We start from the raw sequence: 20,851 nt of genomic DNA, 5'->3' as shown, positions 1-20,851 counted from the left end.
GAGACACACTTTTTCCACCTTCTTGGAGCGCAGTGTGTTGATTAACTTTGCGAGCATATTACTCACTAACCACTTTTCTCCATTCATACCTTAATGCAATTCTTCGAGGGAAGAGGAGCAAACTAGGCGCATGTCCTGTTGACTCTCTTGCCTCGCCTTTTTTCCTTCCTCTTCTCCGAACTGGCTGACAACATCATGGTGCCTCCGGTTTTAGCTTAGTGGCACAGACTTCGATTGATATGTAGGATTTTACGTCCCAAAACTACCGCATGGTTAAAAAAGACGCCGTAGTGGAGGGCTCCGGAAATTTCGACCACCTGAGTTTCTTCAACGTGCACCCAAATCTGAGCACACGAGCCTACAGCATTTTCGTCTCCATCGAAAAAGCAGCTGCTGCAGCCGGTATTCAATCCCGCGACCTGCGGGTCAGCAGCCGAGTACCTTAGCCATTAGACCACCACTTCCAGGCAGTGGCACAGACTTTCGCTGATCAATGGAAAGAGGCTTGTTTGAAGGCTCCTGGGACTCACGTACACACGCATACAGGGGAATGCCAAGAGCTGTCGCGTGTAGGATGCAAGGCTTCAACGATTTTTCTCAATTTTACAACACGTCGTGCTAACAAAACTGATCATCTGTTTTGAAAAAAATGGGGAGTTTAAATCATCTACATCATCATCATCATCATCATCATCGTAACTACATCCAGTACAGGACAAACGCCTCTCCCATGTTCCACCAGTCAACTCGGTCCTGTGCTTGCTGCTGCCATTTTATACTCACGAACTTCTTAACCTCATCTGTCCATCTAACTTCCTGTCTCCCCTTAACAGCTTGCCTTCTTTGGGAATCCAGCTAGTTACCCATAATTACCAGCGGCTATCCTGCCTACGCGCAACATGCCCGGCCCATGTCCATTTTTTCTTCTTGGTTTCAACTATAATATTCTTAACCCCGGTTTGTTCCCTGATCCACTCTGCTCTCTTATTGTTTCTTAGGGTTACACCTTAAGAAACAATAAGAGAGCAGAGTGGATCTTTCCATTGCTTGTTGATGTAGGTAATAATGCACTAAACACTGTAAAAGACTATGCCTACCTAGGACAGGTAACAACCATGGAGCCGAACCACGAGATTGAAGTAACTAGAACAATAAGAACGGCGTCGAGCAGATTTGGCAAGAACTCTCAAATTTTGATAGGTAGATTACCAGTATCCTTCAAGAGCAAGGTATATAACAGCTGCATCTTGCCGGCCTTTAGTTACAGAGGAGAGACCTGGAGATTTACAAACAGGGTTTAGGTTAAAATGAGAGTTTGATTATAGACTAGGTAAAATTATCATAATTTTCGAGTATTCACGTTCGAAACGCACGATATGATAATGAGGGACATGGTAGTGGAGGACGCTTGAAACTTCGACCTTCTTGGTTTCCTTAAAGTGCACCTCTATCTGATCGGGCAGCCCTCGCAAAGCTAAACCACCATGGGCTGGATTTCGTCCTTGGATATTTAGGTAAGCACTCTAGCACTTTTACTACTAGAGCATGGTGATGAGTGACTACGCAGCCAATATTACCTCAATACACTATTACCCCCTTTGGAAGAAACAATCACCGCGCTATTATTTCATAGCAATGCAAACAAAAGAAAGAGGAGCTGCAAGAAATGACCAGCTCGAAAAGCCATCTACCCTACGAAGGAAGCAGCAATAAAAGCAGCGCAACATGCATGCAATATGGAAGGGTAGCAGCCCATGTATGTAAAGACAACTTGCCGCCAGCAGGGACCAAGAAAAGTTCGTAAAAAAAAAAAACCTGCCAACTTTTTTTCATCCGCTTTTCTTCCTGCACGCTTATATTAGTATTACTCTTAATAACATCTCTATACTTTTCATTGCAGATGGCCAAAGCGCTGCGGAACTTTTTGCGATTGACCGGCCTTGCTGAACGGTTGTAGCTGGGACGCCCTTCCAGTGTGTGTTTTCGTTTTTTTTATGAGTGCGCGTGCGTTTTTTTCCCCCTCTCTCTAACCCCTCTTTCTTGCCCCTACTTCCCCACCCCCAGCGCTGGGTAGCAAACCAGATGCCAATATCTGGTTAACCTCCCGGCCTTTCCTTTCTCACTCACTCACTCACTCACTCACTCATTGCATCATTGTCTGTTGGCTCTCACTAATCTCTCGATATAAGGAAAGAATTGGAGCATTCTCATCTCTTCCATAGGTCAAGCTTCAAGTGCATGCAAATATAGCTGCTTTCTGTTATACAGAACGCATGCAAACATCTCCTCCAGGCAACACGTGTACAAAACAGTCACAGCCTCTTCAGAATCAAGGTGAATGGATATCATGATAATCATATCGCTGATAAGCATTACTCGTGGACATTGCCAAGTGCACGCGCCAAGATAGGAAGGAAGCCAAGTGGAGGCACTAAGCTAAAGAAGCCAAGTGCATGTGGCAATGCCATTATAGTACGCTGAATTTGTTTTCTGGGGCCATTTTTCATCGTGTTGAAAAGCTTTCTTGGCAAGTCATAGTAAGGATACGGCCGATCCTAATACCCCTTCCCAAGAATGGTTAGCTTCAAAGTGCCCAAGTTTTCTTGAGTACCGAGGCGGTCGTACTTATACCCCGACCTTAGTGATGCCGCAGTAGTTTCAGGTAAGAAACTGAGATAGTACCGCGGTAATTATGCAGCCGTTCTGCTGTGCCAACAAAACCTGACCATCGTTGCGGAGAACGTAAGTGCATAGTGGGATCCCTGTGTTGCTCTTATCGCTAAAGTCCACACTGTCGTCTATCTTATTGCGTGGCGTGCATGCAGATAACACTCCTGCACATTGCGCGACGAATTTTCGCGGCCGCTGAGCGTGCTACCAGTGCATGCTACAGAGTCAGTGTACATGCTACGCTTTTGTTCCTCGCAGAAACTAGGAAATGAAGCTACAGAGGAAACAAATTCTGCGATGGTGTCGTCCGGCCATTTGCCAAGTGAATCCCAAATGGGACCTGACGGCTGGCACAGCTGGTTCGTCGCCATGCTTTGCTTCTTGGTGAATTTGCTGTTTTCATCGTTTTTCCGCTGCGGTGGCCTTTTCTTCACTTCAATGATGACCACGTATCACGCTACAAGGGCTCAGGCCGCGATGCCATTGGGTGCCTACTGTGGCTTCGTCAATCTTTCGGGTGAGAGCTCTATCAAAGTGTACAGCCCCGTCAACGGCTCACATCAAGATAAGAACTTCAGCGGAAATACAGTTACTGCTTCCGCCCGATAAATCTCTCCGTTTAATTTTATAGAAAAACGTAGTCTCACAACCCCGAATTTCCGTCTTCAAACACTGAATTAAAACAATATTGTTACGACCTCAGTAGGCGTCTGGGGGTTTATTGATACACGGTTCGAGGGACGAGCCGTATCGGCGCAGGCAGATGATGATGATCTTCTTCTTCCACACCCCTTGCTTCTTTTTCCTTCTTCGTCCGGCACATACGTGGCGTAACATTTCCCCCCTCGCAGACAAAGCGCGCCGCGCGTTTCATGCAGTGTCGCGTTGACTGAAAGGCTTCAGGCGAGCGACATGCGTGACCTCTGTCTTTCTGGAACGTCTCCCGCTAGCTGTAAGACGTGCGATGCGGTAGTCGACTGCGCTCAGGCGGTCAAGGATAACAAAAGGTCCGATGTAGTGCGCGAGCAGTTTTTGGCACAAGCCACGTTTGCGTAAAGGCTTCCACACCAACACGAGATCTCCCGGAATATATGTGGCCTGCCGGTGCTTGCTGTCATAACGAACTTTCGATCTGTCTTGCGAGGCTATTGTACGTAAACGAGCAAGACGACGAGCTTCTTCGGCGAGACAAAGAGTTTCTGCTAGGGAGATTTCTGATTGGTCCCGATCAGAGAAGGAAAATATTGTATCCAGAGTATAACGGGGGGGTCGAACATAGAGGAGGAAGAACGGGCTGTAGCCGGTGGTCTCATGTTGGGAAGTATTAAACGCGTATGTGACGAACGGCAAGACATCGTCCCAGTTCTTGTGGTTCGAGGCAACGTACATAGAAAGCATATTCACCAGTGTTCGAATTGTTCGCTCGACGAGACCATTCGTCTGCGGGTGATAAGGCGTCGAGTGTCTGAGCTCTGAGCCACACATACGGAGAAGTTGTTCGACAACGTCTGCCGTGAATTGACGTCCACGGTCACTTATGATGACGCGAGGGGGCCCATGACGCAGTATGATAGAATGGAGAAGGAAGGACGACACTTGACCAGCAGTCGCGGATGGCAGGGCAGCAGTCTCGCAGTACCGAGTAAGATGGTCAGCACATACCACAATCCATCTGTTGCCTTTCGATGAACGCGGAAAAGGGCCCACCAGGTCAATGCCAATTTGTTCGAACGGAGAACTGGGAGGCGTCACAGGTTGTAGATGTCCGGCCGGAGCTGCTGAGAGAGATTTGTGCGCCTGGCATTGCGCACAACTGGCCACGTACAACTCAACTGACTGGCGCATACGTGGCCAGTAGAAGCGTTCCTGGGTACGATGAAGAGTGCGCGTCGTTCCGAGGTGACCTGAAGTGGCGTCATCATGCATGGCGTACAAAACAGATGACCGTAGTGCCTCTGGAACCACCAGCAGGAAGCGGGAACCGGTGCCGGAGATGGATTTCTTGTACAGTAGACCATCACGGACGCAAAAGCGGCTTTCCGGAGTGGATGCTTGTGCGATCACGAATAACGGATTCAAACTCACGTCCTTCCGCTGCTCAGTTTCAAAGGTGGCCTTATCCGGGAACGCTGGTGCTACGGACGCAATCAGATGATCGAAATCGTCAGCGTCGCAAACTGTAGCATCAACTGGCATCCTTGAAAGGCAGTCCGCGTCCGCGTGTTTCCTGCCGCTCTTGTACGATACCGTGAAGTTGTACTCTTGCAGCCGGAGGGCCCAGCGTGCTAGACGGCCTGACGGATCCCGAAGGTTGATAAGCCAGCACAAAGAATGATGATCCGTAACTACTTGGAAAGGACGACCGTATAGGTATGAGCGGAATCGCTGCACAGCGAAGACGAGTGCAAGGCATTCTTGTTCGGTCACAGTGTAATTGCGTTCCGGCTTACTTAAAGTGCGACTGGCATATGCGATTACGTGTTCCACTTGATTACATCGCTGTATCAGGACTGCACCTATGCCAATGCCGCTTGCGTCGGTGTGAACTTCAGTCGCCGCAGAAGGATCGAAGTGCCGCAGGATAGGCTGCGACGTGAGCAAGAACTTCAGTTGGTTGAAAGAAGTTTCACAATCAGGAGTCCATTCAAAACTAGCACCTTGGCGGAGAAGACAGGTCAGTGGAAAGGCAACTTCTGCAAAGGCGGGAATAAATCGGCGAAAGTAAGAGCAGAGGCCCAAGAAGCTCCGAAGCTCCTTCACTGAGCCAGGTGGTTTAAAAGCTCTAACAGCCGCCGTCTTATTCGGGTCGGGCCTGATGCCATCCTTGTTGACGAGATGTCCCAGCACCAGTGTTTGTCGAGCTCCGAAATGACACTTCTTTGCATTAAGAACCAAGCCAGCATTTCGAATACATTTCAAAACCAGCTCTACCCTTTCGTTATGTTCACTGAATGTACGCCCGAAGATAACAACGTCGTCAAGATAACACATACAGATGTTCCACTTCAGGCCGCGCAGAATGGTGTCCATGAATCTTTCAAATGTAGCGGGCGCGTTACATAGACCAAAAGGCATCACGTTAAATTCATATAGTCCATCCGGAGTAACGAAAGCCGTCTTTTCTTTGTCCATTGAATGCACAGGTATTTGCCAATAGCCTGAGCGTAAGTCTATGGACGAAAAGTAGGATGCTGAATGGAGGCAGTCTAGAGCGTCATCAATGCGTGGGAGAGGGTAGACATCTCTCTTTGTGACGGAGTTTAGACGGCGATAGTCCACACAGAATCTCCAGGTACCATCTTTCTTTTTGACTAGAATCACGGGAGCCGCCCAAGGACTTGATGATTCTCGAATGACACCCTTCTGCAGCATATCACGCACTTGTTCATCAATTATCTTGCGCTCAGACGGCGACACTCGGTAGGGTTTCTGGCGGATGGGCTGTGCTGTTCCCGTGTTTATCCTGTGGAGAATCCGAGACGCGGGAATCGAGGGCGCATGGTCATGGGAAAAATCGAAAATCGCCACGTATTTTGACAAAACGTCCAGAAGCATGCGGCGTTTGTCAGTAGTAAGTGACTTGTCGATCATAGGTAAAAGTTTTGAATCGGCCGTAGAAGTATTGGCTGAGGCCCCACCTGGAGCATCACTGAGGGCAGCCACTGCCATCGGTGAGTATGTTTTGAACTTGGCAAGCTTCAGTCCTCCTGGTAGAACCACCGACTCAGCTGAACAGTTTACCGCCCATAGTCCTGTGCGTCCTTGAACGAGTGACACTATGCAATGCGGCACCAATGTGTTCTTCTTAATGCAACTGAGATGAAAGGGCTCCACTAATGCGTCGAACGCACCGTCACTGTTTTCAATGCGTGAAGAGTATACAGGAACACAGACTGCAGAGAATGCCGGCACAATGCTATCTTCACTGACCCGGAGCGCACCGTGCTCCCTGTCTGAATTCTCTAATAGTTCTCCAGGGGCAGCATCACATATGTACACCTCTCCATTTCTACAATCAACAGTGGCGCCACACATTCGAAGGAAGTCAATCCCCAGGATTATGTCGTGTGTGCTCCTTGGAAGAATCGTAAACTCTGTGACAAACACTTGATCACCCAAGCACACTTCTGCGGTACAGACACCAATGGGACACAGCGAGTTACCACCAACGCCACAGAATGTTGTTGCCTTCTCCCACAAAAACATCACCTTTTGTCCTAAACGGTGTTTAAAAGCAGCACTCATAATCGAAACTGTAGCACCAGTGTCCACCAAAGCCATCGTACACACACCATCAACAAAAACTTCTACCTTGTTCTTGAACATCAACACAGACGGGGGTATTTCGTTTTGCAGCAAGTCACCAGCGACCTCACCCCCATCGGCCGCACTGTTTAGTTTTCCTGATGTGGTGACGATGGGCGGCGCCGTGGCGATGGAGACCGGTGGGATCGAGGCGCAGGAGGTGGCGTCACACTTCGATCAGAGGCAGGGGAGTTGTTGCGCCAGTGTCCGTGCCAGAAGCTGCTGCCGGGTCTTGAGTCGGTGGGCCAGTGTCCTTGAAAAGGTGGGACAGCAGGTTTATCGGTCAAGCTTGTCCACTGATCATAGCGTGGTATGCGCGAACGATCGCAATACCTCGATATGTGACCAGTCAGACCACAGTTGTAGCACACAGGCGCAGGACGAGGTCGTCGCCGTTCTTCGAAGTGTTCACGTCTGCGAGCGTTCGCGTAAGCCCGAGATTCAATGAAATCAGTTGTCGGTGGGTGGTATGGGCGTACGGAACGGAAACGTTGAGGGTACTGTGATCGCTCGTAAAAAACCGGACTTGACTGCTGAATACGCCGAGGCCCTGCAACCTCCGTTGCGTTGACGGATGGATGTTCATAAACTGTAAGCTGTGGGGCAGTGGTGTCCTGCGGGAAATAGGATGGAGACGTGGCAGCTGCCCGTTCACGTGTCATTTCGCCATGTCTGAGTAACTCTTCCCGAACAATTTGGCGGATGGTTGCCGAAAGGTCACCAGTTGAGGCCGCTTCTATGCTGGCTACTGAGGTGACATTTGCCAGACGACCAAACTTAGGCGCTATTCTGCGCTGCTTCAGGGTTTCAAACGTGCGGCAGTGCCGTACAACGTCAGACACTGAAGTCAGGCTTTCCCTGCTAATAAGGAAGTTGTAAACATCTTCTGCAATTCCCTTCAGCAAATGCCCCACCTTGTCCTCTTCCGACATGCTGGAATCGACTTCCCTACACAGCCTCAAAATCTCTTCAGTATACACGGTGCAGGTCTCACCGGATAGCTGGGCCCTCTGTGCAAGACTCTGCTCGGCAAGCTTCTTTTTTGCAGCTGAGTTGCCGAAACACTTCTTGATTTCTTCAACAAAGCGTTCCCATGTTGTCAGAATATCTTCATGGTTCTCATACCAAACGAGGGCAACATCAGTGAGGTAGAAAACAACGCGTGACAGTTGGGAGGCAGCATCCCATTTGTTGCAGTTGCTTACTCGCTTGAAATGTTTGAGCCATGAGTCCACGTCGTCATTGGCCCTCCCGGAGAAGGTTCGTGGCTCTCTGTGATACGGCCAAGAACTGCTGGGGACTGGTTCCCGAGCTTCTGTTTCGTCAGGCATGATGGCCAAAGAAGGAGGCAGGCCGGCGAGGCGACGACTCCGGCGAAATCCGAGGGGTAGTGGTCCCGTCGTTGGTTCCTATACCCAGCACCTTCCACCACTCTGTTACGACCTCAGTAGGCGTCTGGGGGTTTATTGATACACGGTTCGAGGGACGAGCCGTATCGGCGCAGGCAGATGATGATGATCTTCTTCTTCCACACCCCTTGCTTCTTTTTCCTTCTTCGTCCGGCACATACGTGGCGTAACAATATTTTCAATGCTATTAGCATTTGAGGCACTCCAATAATATTGCGATTACCCCAAAACACCTCGAAGTTAATGAAATTGCGTCTTCTGTGTAACGTGTGAACTTTTGCGCTCTGAAAAAAACAAAACACAATTGACGTAGAAAAAACAAAGTGGCACATCAAGAAGGCCAACTAACATTTGTCTGTTTTTACGGAATCGTGACAATATATTTATATCTCTCAGAAAGAGGCGAAAAAAAGAGAACACTGACACGTGCAAGAAACACATCAAGAGATATAATATCTTCGATCACTATATCAAAATAAACAGTTCCTAGTTCGCGCTAGTGCTCTCCCGTTTCTTTCCTTTGTCGTCCGTTTCGTTTCGTTGTCAAGTGCAAAAGTTAAAACTATATACAACAAACTGGCTCCTTTCCATTCTGTTCTGTCTATTGGTCACTGTCCACGTAGCCAGATTTTGATAGAGGCACCGCATTCAGTTAAAGTTGACGATGTTTGTCGCGATATTATAACCGAGACACATAAGTTCTAGCGTGCTTGTTCTAGCGGGAAGTTAAATTTAGTTTACAAATTCATCTTTGATGTGCGTGTTTGACACCGCGTAAAGTTAGGTTCAGAGCGCTTTTATGGAACATTCGTCGTCGTAGTCTTTGTGGCTACGGTGAACCGTGTGGGAGTAGAAACAGCAATTCCAATGGCGAAGCTTATATGTGTCTATCAAAGGCAGGTTTCGTCAAGGTCATTCACGTTTCCTAATGTAATTCCCAAAGGTGTCATTTGTCTTATGTTGCTGCGTTAGAATTAAATTACAAATAGAAATTGTTAGAGAAAATTACATTTCTATTAGAAGTCCTAATACAGCACACGTGTATCAGAAAAAAATATAAAGCTAAGCATAAAGTAAATAGTAATTCAGCATAACCAAATGCAGCAGCAGCTCAAGAGAAGATGGAAGCTTAGAAAGATGACAACTCATTGAACAGCTGTGCAGCTAGAGCCAACATGTCGGAATGTGTTATTCGGTCTTCTTCAAGGCAGCCTTAGACAAGATTACTTGTTGAAGCGCTGACTACAGGGACGTCGCCTGTTAATCACACAATGATTACAGTACTTGTAGCTTAGAAAACTGTTCCAGACAACGTGTCCTAGTGAGCATTTCAGGAAATTTGATATTTATTGGGTGATCAATAACTCCACCACACTCGACTGTTCGAATGTGCGCGATTACTACTACAGAATATGAAAATGCATCACCTCGCAACGAACAGATGCAAGTACTCGGAAACATGTCTTAAAGGTGTGCTTACGTTACATAGCCTTAAGACCAATTATACAGACTTGATATTTATGCAGCATTGCAGGATGTCAATAAAATTGTTTGAATGATCGACTGATTGATTGATTAACGGTATTTATTTGAAAACAAAAGAGAAGTGCAGCCTTTAAGGTGCTCCAAAATGAGAGGAGTCCATATTCTGGGCCCCCATTAATATCAGCCGCTAGTTAGGCCCTACGGACGAAGGCTATTTGGGCCTGAAGGTCCAAGTAACTGAGGAGGGCCGCATCCCACTCCCCCCCCCCCCCTGTGGGTTTATGGTTGGGGGGGGCGATTTGGTGTAGTTGGTCAGTATTGACTGTTCACGTGAACAGTCAATACTCAGCAGTCAATACTGCGTTATGTACGTAACTAATAAGCAGAAAAAAAGGAAGACATGTAAGCGACACGTTCTGTAAGTTAGATAAACCTTGTCCATTGTGTTTTTGGATTATTACTGATGTAGCAGAATATAAGTTTTCACTGAATGAGTGTGTTCTTTGTATGCATAGGGAATTTGAATCGGTTGCACTTGCAAATTTGTTTAGGTGAAGCAACTGTGTTATGTCTCAATACGTTCTCCGCTCTTTCTCACCACGTGGCCGTGATTTCTGCTACCTGTCACATTAGCGATGAGGTTCCTAGCCTTGCGGCAATGAATGCGGGGCATTCCAGAGGACCGCCTGGCCAGCAGCCATCTCGGCCGACCACCGCGAGGAAGAGAGGAACCTCACTCAGTGACACCGAGGACACAGAGCTCTACTCAGCCGCCTCGGAAGACGACTCATCTGGCGAAGCTTTCATTCCTGTCCCAAGCAAGAGGGCAAAAAGGAAGGTCGTCAATGCAGCGTCACCCACTCTTGCAAGTACAGCCGCTATGAAGTCAAGGCACGAGCGCTGGCCACACGTCCTCATCTTATTGCCAGAAGAGTCCTCAGGAAACCTGTGGCTGCTGAACAGGCAAGCACTCCCCGCTTTTTTGTAACGTGTGGTGCCTAATGAAAGTGAAGACATCAGAGAAAAAAAACAAAAAATATATACTCGCGATAGACGTATTTAAGGTGAATGCGCTAGGACCACTCAAACAAGTCACTGAGCTAGGCAGCATCAAAGTGCGCCCATTTATACCGATTAACAACGCATCCACAGCCAGTGTGATATACGATGTGGACATCACGATTACCGACGCTGATTTGCGTACCCTCAATGAACAGGCAAATAAGGGACTGTCATCACTCAGATGCACCGCCTTGGGAAGTCGCGCTGTGTGAAGCTGGTCTTCTATTGCTTTTGCACACCATCCAAAGTCAAAGTCAGCTATTTTCGGCTTCCCGTTCAGTCACTTGTGCAAAAACCACTTCAGCGTCAGTGCTGCTTTAAGCTAGGTCACATAGAAGGCATGTTCCCTAATTCGCTGCGGTGCCCCCGTCGCGAAGAACCGCATTCAGGAAGATACCTGTCAATGAACATTTCGTCAATGCGACAACTGCAATGGCTCACACGCTGCCTCATCGAAAGACTGCCCTTGAATTACGAAGGAGCGTGCGGCGCTTAAGGAAATGGTCAGTGAAAATTTACCCACAGGGAGGCTGCGGAAGCAGTCCAGCGTCGGCAGCGGTGTCGGCGCCATCGTTCGACCTCAAAGACGGCGCAAGCTCGAAAGGACAGCGTGACCACTACTGCTGCACCATTCAGTCAAGCCACAAAATAACTGACTAATTCAAAGAAGGTTGCAGAAAAGAATATATCTACAGAGGAATGGCCAATTCTTCTTTGTCGTCCCCTAGCCATGGAACCTGTGAATATCAGCCAACTCTTGGGTCTTCACCGATCACTGGTGACTCACTCAAAGCGAATCGCAAAATCGTTACTATGCTTCCTTTTTTCATGGATCCCGTTTGAGATATCTTTTCTGGCGTGAGAACAACGTGTGCTTCAAGCACACTCAAAGTACTGGACGCCTTGAGCCCAGTATTTGAATCACTCGAGTAGAAATATGGCTTACGATCACTATCATTTCCGAGAATAAGTCGAGGCAGCATCCTTTATTCAATGGAACGTCAGAGGACTAGCAGTGCGTCTTTCGGACTTTCGTCAGTTAGTGCGCGTCAACATGTTGCCAGTTATCATCATTTGTGAGCCCAATGTGTTAAAGCTGTGAAACTATCGGGGTACGAAGCTATCAAATCCTCGACAAATGGAGCATGCAGCAAGGTCATTGTTTACGTTCGTCGAGAACTCACTTACTTGCTTCATCCAATTTCCCCTCATGATGACAATCAGTATGTTTGCCTGGCAATTTAGAAGAAACTGATTTGCTCTCATAGCGTTTATTTATTGCCTTCAAGTAACTTTGACTCAAGAAGGTTAGTTAGTGTCTTTACTAGCTGTTCGGCTGAATGGATCATCGTAGTAGACTTCAATGCACATCACCTGGCATGGGGGAGCACAAGGACAAACGCAAGAGGGCGCCGATTAGCAAGTACCGCTTACAATCGTGACCTCACTCTCATGAATGACGACCGCCGCACTTTTCTTCGAGGTGTGACATATGGCAGCTGCCTGGATCTCGCTTTTGTTTCCAACTCGTTTGCCCGATAGATAAAGTGGTCTTCTGATATTGAGGCACACGGAAGTGACCATATTCGTACAAGTCTTCGCATCAAAGGGCTGTCCAACTCTGCTCCAGAGAAAACCATCCGACGAACTGACTGGACCACCTTTAAGTATAACACAGAAAAAGCTTGTCAAGTGGGTGTATGCACTGGGTTGAAACAAGTGATCAAGTCCACAATAAAATATTCCACGCACATGACCCCGATTACGTCCAGGCGCAACAATTTTTATTTCAAATCGGAAAGACTCCAAGCGCTTCGGCACCACGCGGAATGCAGATAGCGGCGCAAAGTCTATTCACGAGCTTAGAACAGCCCGCAGAATGCAGAAGAAGATTCAGCATCGGATGTACAAGTTAGCCTTTGAACGCTGGATATTATTTTATGAAATGCTAGACTCCCGTAAGCATCTAATCCCACATCTGGAGATCAGTGCGCGGGCTTCGCTGCATTCCTGAACAACGTTTTCTGTTCCTGGCACTGGCGCTTTTTTGATAGCGGTGGAACATCGATATCGCGGAAGAATTTTGCACGAGGACAGCAGAGCAAATGGCTCGTCCAGATATTCTGGCTGTATATGACATTTCTGATTCTGGTGACGGTCGCATGGGCCTTTTTTTCACAATGAAGGAGCTTGAAGCGGCACTAGCACTATGCAGGCATTCCTCATCACCAGGGCCAGATTACATACCCCTTGTCGAGCCCTGTTCAATCTGGGTGAGACCACGCGGGGAAAGCTACTACGTGTATACAACGTATCTTGACAAGAAGGAAGTGTCCCCACGAATAGAAAACAAGTAGTCTAGTAGCACTTCTGAAGCCAGGCAAGTCCCCACTAGAACTCTCCTTGTACCAGCCTATTGCACTGGCCAGCTGCGCGGAAAAGATAATGGAAAGGATGGTCCTTAGGCGCCCTGAGTGGTATCTTTAACATTACAAGATTTATCCAAACTCCATGGCTGGCTTTCGACGCGATTCCTCACCTATCGATAATATTATTGATCTCGTTACATGCACCCATTAGCAGAAATCACGTAAGCGTTAGTCTGCAGCCATGTTCCTTGACGTGAAGGAAGCATATGATACCGTGCTATACGAGGCCATTTTAAATGTACTTGAGATGGTTGGCCTGAGTGGTCGAGTTTTTTGATGGATCACCAGCTACTTGGCGTCAAGATCCTCATTTTTTTGTCAAACAGACGGCCCAACTACACAATACTAAACTAGCCGGGGCGTTCCTTAAGGGAGAGTGCTAAGCCCCGTTCTATTCAATCTCGCTCTCATAGAGCTGGTTGAGTACTTGCCATGTACGATCGCAATACCCATATACGCAGATTGCATATGCGCCTGGACATCAGCTGTCACACGCCTTCAGATACGAGCGGGGCTTCGAAAAGCTACCAGTTTGACGGCGAGCTACCTCGGCAAGCAAGACCTCGAAAGATCCCCGGAAAAATGCGCATTAGTGGCATTTACACGTAAAGCATTGACGCACATGGCCGTTTCTACTGAAGGGCGGACCGTTTCCTCAGCGCGAACCCACAATTTTCTGGGTGTAGTCATAGACACAGACCTTCGGTGGAGTCCACATGTGTTTTACTTGAAACAGCGCCTGGCAGCAATCTCTCAGGTGTTCAAGTTACTGAACGGAAAAACCTGGGGCAAGTCGGTAGAATCAGTGCTGTAACTGTACGGATCATTGTTTCTTGGTTTCTCTGCCTGTACTAACTAATACTTGCAAGTTTAATATTCACGCTATGCAGGATGTATAAACTCAGGCTCTCAGAGTCTGCCTTGGCTTGCCGAAAGGCGCGCTGACTGAAGCGACTATTTCCATTGCACGGGACCATCCAGCACAAACGCACATTGTGGTGAAAGCCTCGAGAGCAAGAGGCATCTTTTCCTGGCCCATTGCCAACACCTTGCAACACTGCCTTGAGAGAGATCACGGGTGGCGTATTGTGTAACGATGCCTAACTATGCCACCCATCTTCGAGCAGGCTTCAACCGCGCATATAAGCCAATGATACCACCGTGGTTCTTTATTCAGGCTGAAGGGCACCTCATCGACCCTGAATCAGAAAAAAAAACTGATGTTGCATAACCAGTGCTAAAACAGCTATTCCTAATGTTTTTGCTTTAGATGAACGCCAATCACGTACATGTTTGTTCTGACGGATCAACCACTCTGCAGTGTTCTTATGGAGCAGTGGTCGTCCCAGTGTTATATATATTACTTTCAGTTTCAAGACAGACCACCTAACGTCATTGACGGCTGCGAAGCTCGCTGATCTTTGCGCTGCACTTCACGTAGTCAACCGTGAACAGCCTCAACGTTGGTCAGTTTTCATTGATTCGAAGGCAGCTCTGCAACCTTCACTATCAGCCCTGCAGCATGGAACATATGGACATTTGGTCTTTGACGTTTGGTATCGTATCCATACTGCGTTTGAAAAAGGTTTCCACGTCACATTTCAGTGGCTGCCAAGTCACTGTGGCGTGATAGGCAATGAAAGCGCTAACAATGCTGCTCGATCAGTGCTTCAAGGCAACTGCTTAGAGACAATACCGTTATTACGGACCGGCGCTGCCAGCGAATTTTGAGTGGACGCACGAGAAATCACTCTCTACCCTTAAAATATTGCGAAATCAAATCAGTATAGTCCAAACACTTTAGGGCTACAGATGCCTACTGGACTACGCCGAAATGATGCCACTCTACTTTGCCATTTATAGCTAAGAGTGGCCTTCAGCAAGTCACTTTCATTTCGCATCGAAATTGCTCTCAACCCCTTCTGCGAAAACTGTTGTAGTGAGCAGACACTAGAACACAACTTGTGCGATTGTCTTCGATACAATGCGCAGATAACATCTCTAGCAGCCGCTCTAGCTGACATAGATTGTAGACCGATGACTGCGCACACCATTCTGGAATGTCATCCAGAGCGGTCATCGCGAGTGAAGGTGACGAAAGCAGTCCTCAGCTCCTTGAAGGCAACAGACTTGGACCGGTGGTTATACTAATAGTGTTATGATGACTTTGAAATGAAAGTTTGAGTGTGCGTGCTCTCTTTTCTCTCCCTCTTTTCATCTTTTAAGCTCCATGATCCCTGTCCCCAGTGTTGCGTAGCATACCGGTCATTCTAGACTGGCTGACATTCCTGCCTTTTATTTCCCTTCTGTCCTTCCTCTCTTCTTTACGAACCGCTTTATTCGCGCACTTTCTGTTTTGTTGTGGCACTTACATTTAAGGTGCTCTTGGCCTAGCTAGAACATAATCAGACATAAACGAATGAGAAACAGCAAGGAGATTAACCACGCACATGTTCAGTTCATTGCAGCAAGGCTGAGTGAACCAGAGACACAAGAGGGTTGTTAGTTTATGCGAGGTAACAGCCCTACAGAAACATTTGAGCACAAATCAACGGCACGTACGACAAAAACTGAATACCTTTGCGACTAGAATATTTTAGCAGCTTGACCAGCACGAAATATAAGAAAAAAAGGCTGCTTGTGAATCTTAGTAATATTTTAATTTCATTTTCCCAGTTATTGAAATGAGGAACTACGGAACTAGGTTCACATTAAGATACTTCATTTCATGCTATCCAAATATGTGCAGGTCTCGTAGCCGGCGCCCTGGTACACTCATTCGGCATGAGGATCAGCGTCGCACTCGGCGGACTCCTCATGTCAGCAGGTTGTCTTGCGTCAGCATTTGCTACTGGAATACCGTTCCTCGTTGTATCCGTCGGCGTGGTCACAGGTACACTTTCGTTAACCCTTTCGAGTGAAAAGAAGTCAGACATGCTTTCTTTTTGTGCCACTGATGCGGTCGTGTCATGCGTTGAAATTGTGAATTTGTGTCGGGATCCGAAATCTTCGTAGGAGGGGAAGCACTCAACATCAAAGGATAACGCTCATTCTAAGAAAGAGGAAACATATCTACGAGGTGAATGATGATGAGTTGGGGAAGCAGTGGGATCGTTTGGTGTTACTCGGTGGCACCATGAATCATCCGTGACATTGACTACTCTCGCATCTGAACGAGTGCCCAGCGTTGTACATTTAAATACAATTGTAAAGAGGTTTATTGGGCGAACCAAACGGGCAGGTCGGAGATTGGAGATAGCGACAGGACGAGGAAGATGGAGGAGCTCGAGCGCCGATCTCGTGGTGCCTTATTCTGCGATGATGCTTGCTGTTTCCTTTTGTTATCATCATTCCTTCATTATAATTGCCCCCGTCGAGAAAGATCAAGCCATCCTGGCGATCTAACAAGTAGGAACGAGCGGGTCGAAGTACGGCTTCAAGCGGTCCACGTGAACAATGTCGTGTCCACGCCGACGATGGTCACCGGGTGGCGTAAGCGGTTCGATGGCGTAATTGACGGGCGATGTGCGCTCTAGCACGCGGTATGGGCCATGGTAATTTGAAAGTAGCTTGGTAGACAAACCAGGTGCACAGGGTGGTACATACAGCCATACAAGGGTTCCAGGGGCGAACTTGGCGGCAGGAGGGTGGTCGTCATCGCGGGCCTTTTTCTGGCGTTGCTGGTCAGCCGTAGTAAACTGCTTCGCTAGTTGGCGGCATTCTTCGGCGTGACGGGCGGCTTCAGACACGGTCGTGCACTCAGATACATCTGGTGCGTATGGCAGCAAAGTGTCAATTGTGTGCGATGGTTGACGTCCGTATAGAAGGTAGAATGGAGAAAAGCCGGTGGTGACTTGGGTAGCGGTGTTGTACGCGTAGGTCGCAAATGGAAGAACCAGGTCCCAGTTCGTTTGGTCAGATGCCACATGCGTCGCGAGCATGTCACCCAGGGTCCGATTAAACCGCTCAGTCAGGCCATTCGTCTGAGGGTGGTAAGCAGTACTCATCCGGTGTACAATATGGCACTGACGGAGAAGTGCTTGTATTACGTCGGATAGAAATACACGGCCCCGGTCACTGAGGAGCTCGCGAGGAGGGCCGTGACGCAACACTAACCGATGGAGGATGAAAGATGCGACGTCCTGAGCGGTCGCCGTAGGAAGAGCAGCGGTTTCGGTGTACCGTGTCAGGTGATCTACAGCAACGATAGCCCACCGGTTACCTGCTGTGGTCAATGGCAGTGGTCCATAAAGGTCGATTCCGACGCGATCGAATGGGCGGTCAGGGCACGCAAGCGGCTGTAGTGGAGCTGCTCCTGCATTCGGTGGCTGTTTTCGTCGCTGACACTCGTGGCAGCCGCGAATAAACTGTCGAACAAAAGTAAACATCCCACGCCAGTAGTACCGCTTCCTTAAACGCTCGTAGGTCTTGAAGAGACCGGCGTGAGCGCATTGCGGGTCGGAGTGAAATGATGCACAGATTGTAGAGCGCAGCTTTCGGGGAATAACGAGCAGCCACTTCCTGCCGTCTGGTGAGTAATTGCGCCGGTACAAGAGGCCACCTCGAATGGTGAAGTGCGAAGCCTGGCGTCGCATTGCTCGAGGGATGGGAAGTGTCGGTACCCCAGATAAGACGTCCAGAAGCGAAGTTATCCATGGATCGTCGCGCTGTGCAGAGGTCATTGTGTCGATGTCAAGAGCGGACAGCGCGTGTTCCATAGAAGATATAGAGGCAGCCTCAGTCGACAGTGGTGATCGCGAGAGCGCATCAGCATCAGCATGTTGGCGGCCGGAACGGTACACGACGCGGATGTCATACTCTCGAAGTCGCAGAGCCCAACGAGCAAGGCGACCTGATGGATCCTTCAGCGACGACAACCAACATAAGGCATGATGGTCTGTAACTACAGCAAAGGTGCGGCCATATAAGTATGGGCGAAATTTCACAATTGCCCAAAGTATGGCTAAGCACTCTTTTTCGGTAACACTGTAGTTTACCTCAGCCTTGTTGAGCGTTCTGCTGGCGTAGGCGACGACATACTCAGGGGATCCAGGCTTTCGTTGAGCGAGAACTGCACCGAGACCGACACCGCTGGCGTCTGTATGGATTTCAGTTGCAGCCGTGGGATCATAGTGGCGCAATATAGGCGGTGATGTCAGGAGACGGCGAAGAGTGGTAAATGCGTGATCACATTCGGAAGACCATGATGAGATGTCGTTGGCACTGCTTAAAAGTTGGGTCAAAGGGGCAATTATGGAGGCAAAGTTGCGCACAAACCGACGAAAGTAGGAGCACAATCCTACGAAGCTGCGTAACTGTTTTACAGTCGTTGGTTTGGGGAATTCAGCAACAGCGCGGAGTTTAGCCGGGTCGGGAAGAACACCATCCTTTGATACGACGTGACCGAGAATGGTGAGCGTCCGTGCAGCGAAGTGGCATTTCTTTAGATTCAGTTGGAGCTGCGCATTCTTCAGACACGTGAGGACATGTTTCAGGCGTACAAGGTGTGTTGCGAAATCGGGTGCAAAGACGACGATATCGTCGAGGTAGCAGAGGCATATGTTCCATTTCAAACCCCGCAAAACCGAGTCCATCATGCGCTCGAATGTGGCCGGCGCATTGCAGAGGCCGAAGGGCATGACATTGAACTCATATAGCCCGTCCGGTGTCACGAATGCTGTTTTTGGACGATCACCATCTGCTAAGGGCACCTGCCAATACCCCGAACGCAAATCTAACGACGAAAAAAACTCGGCACCTTGTAAGCAATCAAGGGCGTCATCAATCCTGGGCAAAGGGTATACGTCTTTGCGAGTGATCTTATTTAAGCGCCTGTAATCAACGCAGAAGCGGATTGCACCATCCTTCTTCTTAACAAGAACGACAGGTGATGCCCATGGACTTTGGGAAGGTCGGATAACGTCGCGCTTGAGCATATCGTCAACGTGTTCGGTGATAACCTGACGTTCTGTGGCGGAAACACGGTATGGTCGCTGTCGTACTGGCGCGTTGGAACCTGTGTCGATGCGGTGGAAAAAACTGGGAGTTCGGCCAAGGGTAGGTTGAGCAACGTCAAAGGATTCACGAAACTGGTAGAGCAGCTGAAGGAGCTCAGAGCGTTCAGATGGCGATAGTCCGTCGGCAATCGATGAATCGAAAAGCTCGCAAGGTGGTATATTGGAAGGGTTGAGGGCACTTATGGCGTCGTAGTCACTGGAACAATCTGGCGGCATGGTAAAAATTTGTTCTTTATCAATGGCATGCACGTGTCCAAGAGATTCACCTTGAAACAGTTCAACGGGATACGGAAGGGGATTGATGAGGCAAAGAGCACTGTTTCCTTCAGAAATAGAGAGGGTTGAATAAAGCAGAAGAAGTGATCTTCGACTAAGGAAGAGGCTTGATGGCTCAAAGAATGCAGCTTCGTTCCTAATGCCGTCACAGAACACGGGGAGCAACACAGCTGCTGTCGGAGGAATTTCAGTGCCTTCTTTGACGACGAGTTTGTGTACGGCGGGCTGAATGCGGCTGGTTGGTTGGTCGTAAAACGGGAAAAGTTCAGGCTCCGATCTTGCACAATCAATAACGGCATGGTTACGCGATAAAAAATCCCATCCAAGTATGATGTCGTGTGAGCATGACGACAGGACAATAAACTCAACAGTGTAGTGGTCATTCGCGATCATCAGTCGGACAGTACAGGCGGCTACCGGCTGAACCGGGTCCCCATTCGCTGTTTGCAAGGACATCATGTTAAGAGGCGTCGTCACTTTACGGAGCTTGCGGCAAAGTTTAGCGTCTATCACGGAAACGGCAGCACCAGTATCCACTAGAGCATATGCTCGAGTACCTTCTACAAAAACTTCGACAATATTCGATGGCAATGTCCGAGGACTTGAGCATTTCGACAGCGCAGTTCTTGCCTCCTGAACTGCGGCGGTTAGTTTCCCTCGTGTTCAGGAGCTGGCCGACGACGCATGGGTGACAGGGAGCGACGACGGGGTGAAGGTGAGCGACCAGACATAGTACGCGGACATTCCCGTGAAGACGAGCTTGACTGAGGGTCAGAATATTCCAGACGGGATGGAGAAAGGTCCATGAAGCTGTTCTGTGTCCGGGCGTCTGTGTATCCCGGCACGCGACGACGGCAGTAACGGGCGATATGGCCAGGGCCGCCGCACGCAAAACAGATGGGCCGGTTATCGCGCGTTCTCCAAGTATTGGCGACGAGGGGACCAGTCCATGCGGCAGACGGGTGTGTCGAGGCTGTGGTGGCAATGGGAGGAACCCAGGCGGTGGACGGCTGAGTCGGGGCTGAGGTATACGGCAGTCCCTGGAACGACGGGGGGTGGTGTCGCTGCTGCCGCTTTAGTGCCTCAGCGTAAGTAAGAGGCGCGGTGACGGTGGGCTGCTGCAAGGGCACCGGCATAGCCTCGGAAATCTGCTCCTGGACCACATGTCGGAGCATGGGAGCCAATTGTGGTGGGTGTC

At 48.9% G+C, this 20,851-nt stretch overlaps 2 protein-coding genes across 6 annotated transcripts in view; one reads left to right on the top strand and one right to left on the bottom strand.

Moving 5' to 3' along the window:
- The window catches only part of LOC142786393 (neprilysin-1-like), a 557,390-nt gene that overhangs the window by 101,515 nt on the left and 435,024 nt on the right, over positions 1–20,851 (bottom strand). The gene's annotated exons all lie outside the window — the stretch shown is intronic.
- Positions 2,222–20,851, top strand: part of LOC119169433 (uncharacterized) — a 30,750-nt gene continuing 12,120 nt past the window's right edge. Inside the window, exons 1-3 of one of the 2 annotated variants that reach the window (XM_037420506.2) lie at positions 2,222–2,334; positions 2,929–3,187; positions 16,110–16,253. In XM_037420506.2, coding sequence (XP_037276403.2) covers positions 2,968–3,187; positions 16,110–16,253 — 364 coding nt within the window. In that variant the 5' untranslated portion in view covers positions 2,222–2,334; positions 2,929–2,967. Of the gene's footprint in view, positions 2,335–2,871; positions 3,188–16,109; positions 16,254–20,851 lie in introns of those variants that run through there. The other variant, XM_075884050.1, reaches the window with a different exon arrangement.

This window comes from Rhipicephalus microplus, unplaced genomic scaffold (assembly GCF_043290135.1).
Source record: "Rhipicephalus microplus isolate Deutch F79 unplaced genomic scaffold, USDA_Rmic scaffold_23, whole genome shotgun sequence".
Classification (NCBI taxonomy): domain Eukaryota; kingdom Metazoa; phylum Arthropoda; class Arachnida; order Ixodida; family Ixodidae; genus Rhipicephalus; species Rhipicephalus microplus.
Note: the sequence above shows the minus strand (reverse complement) of the source record. Positions and strands in the feature narration are given on the sequence as shown.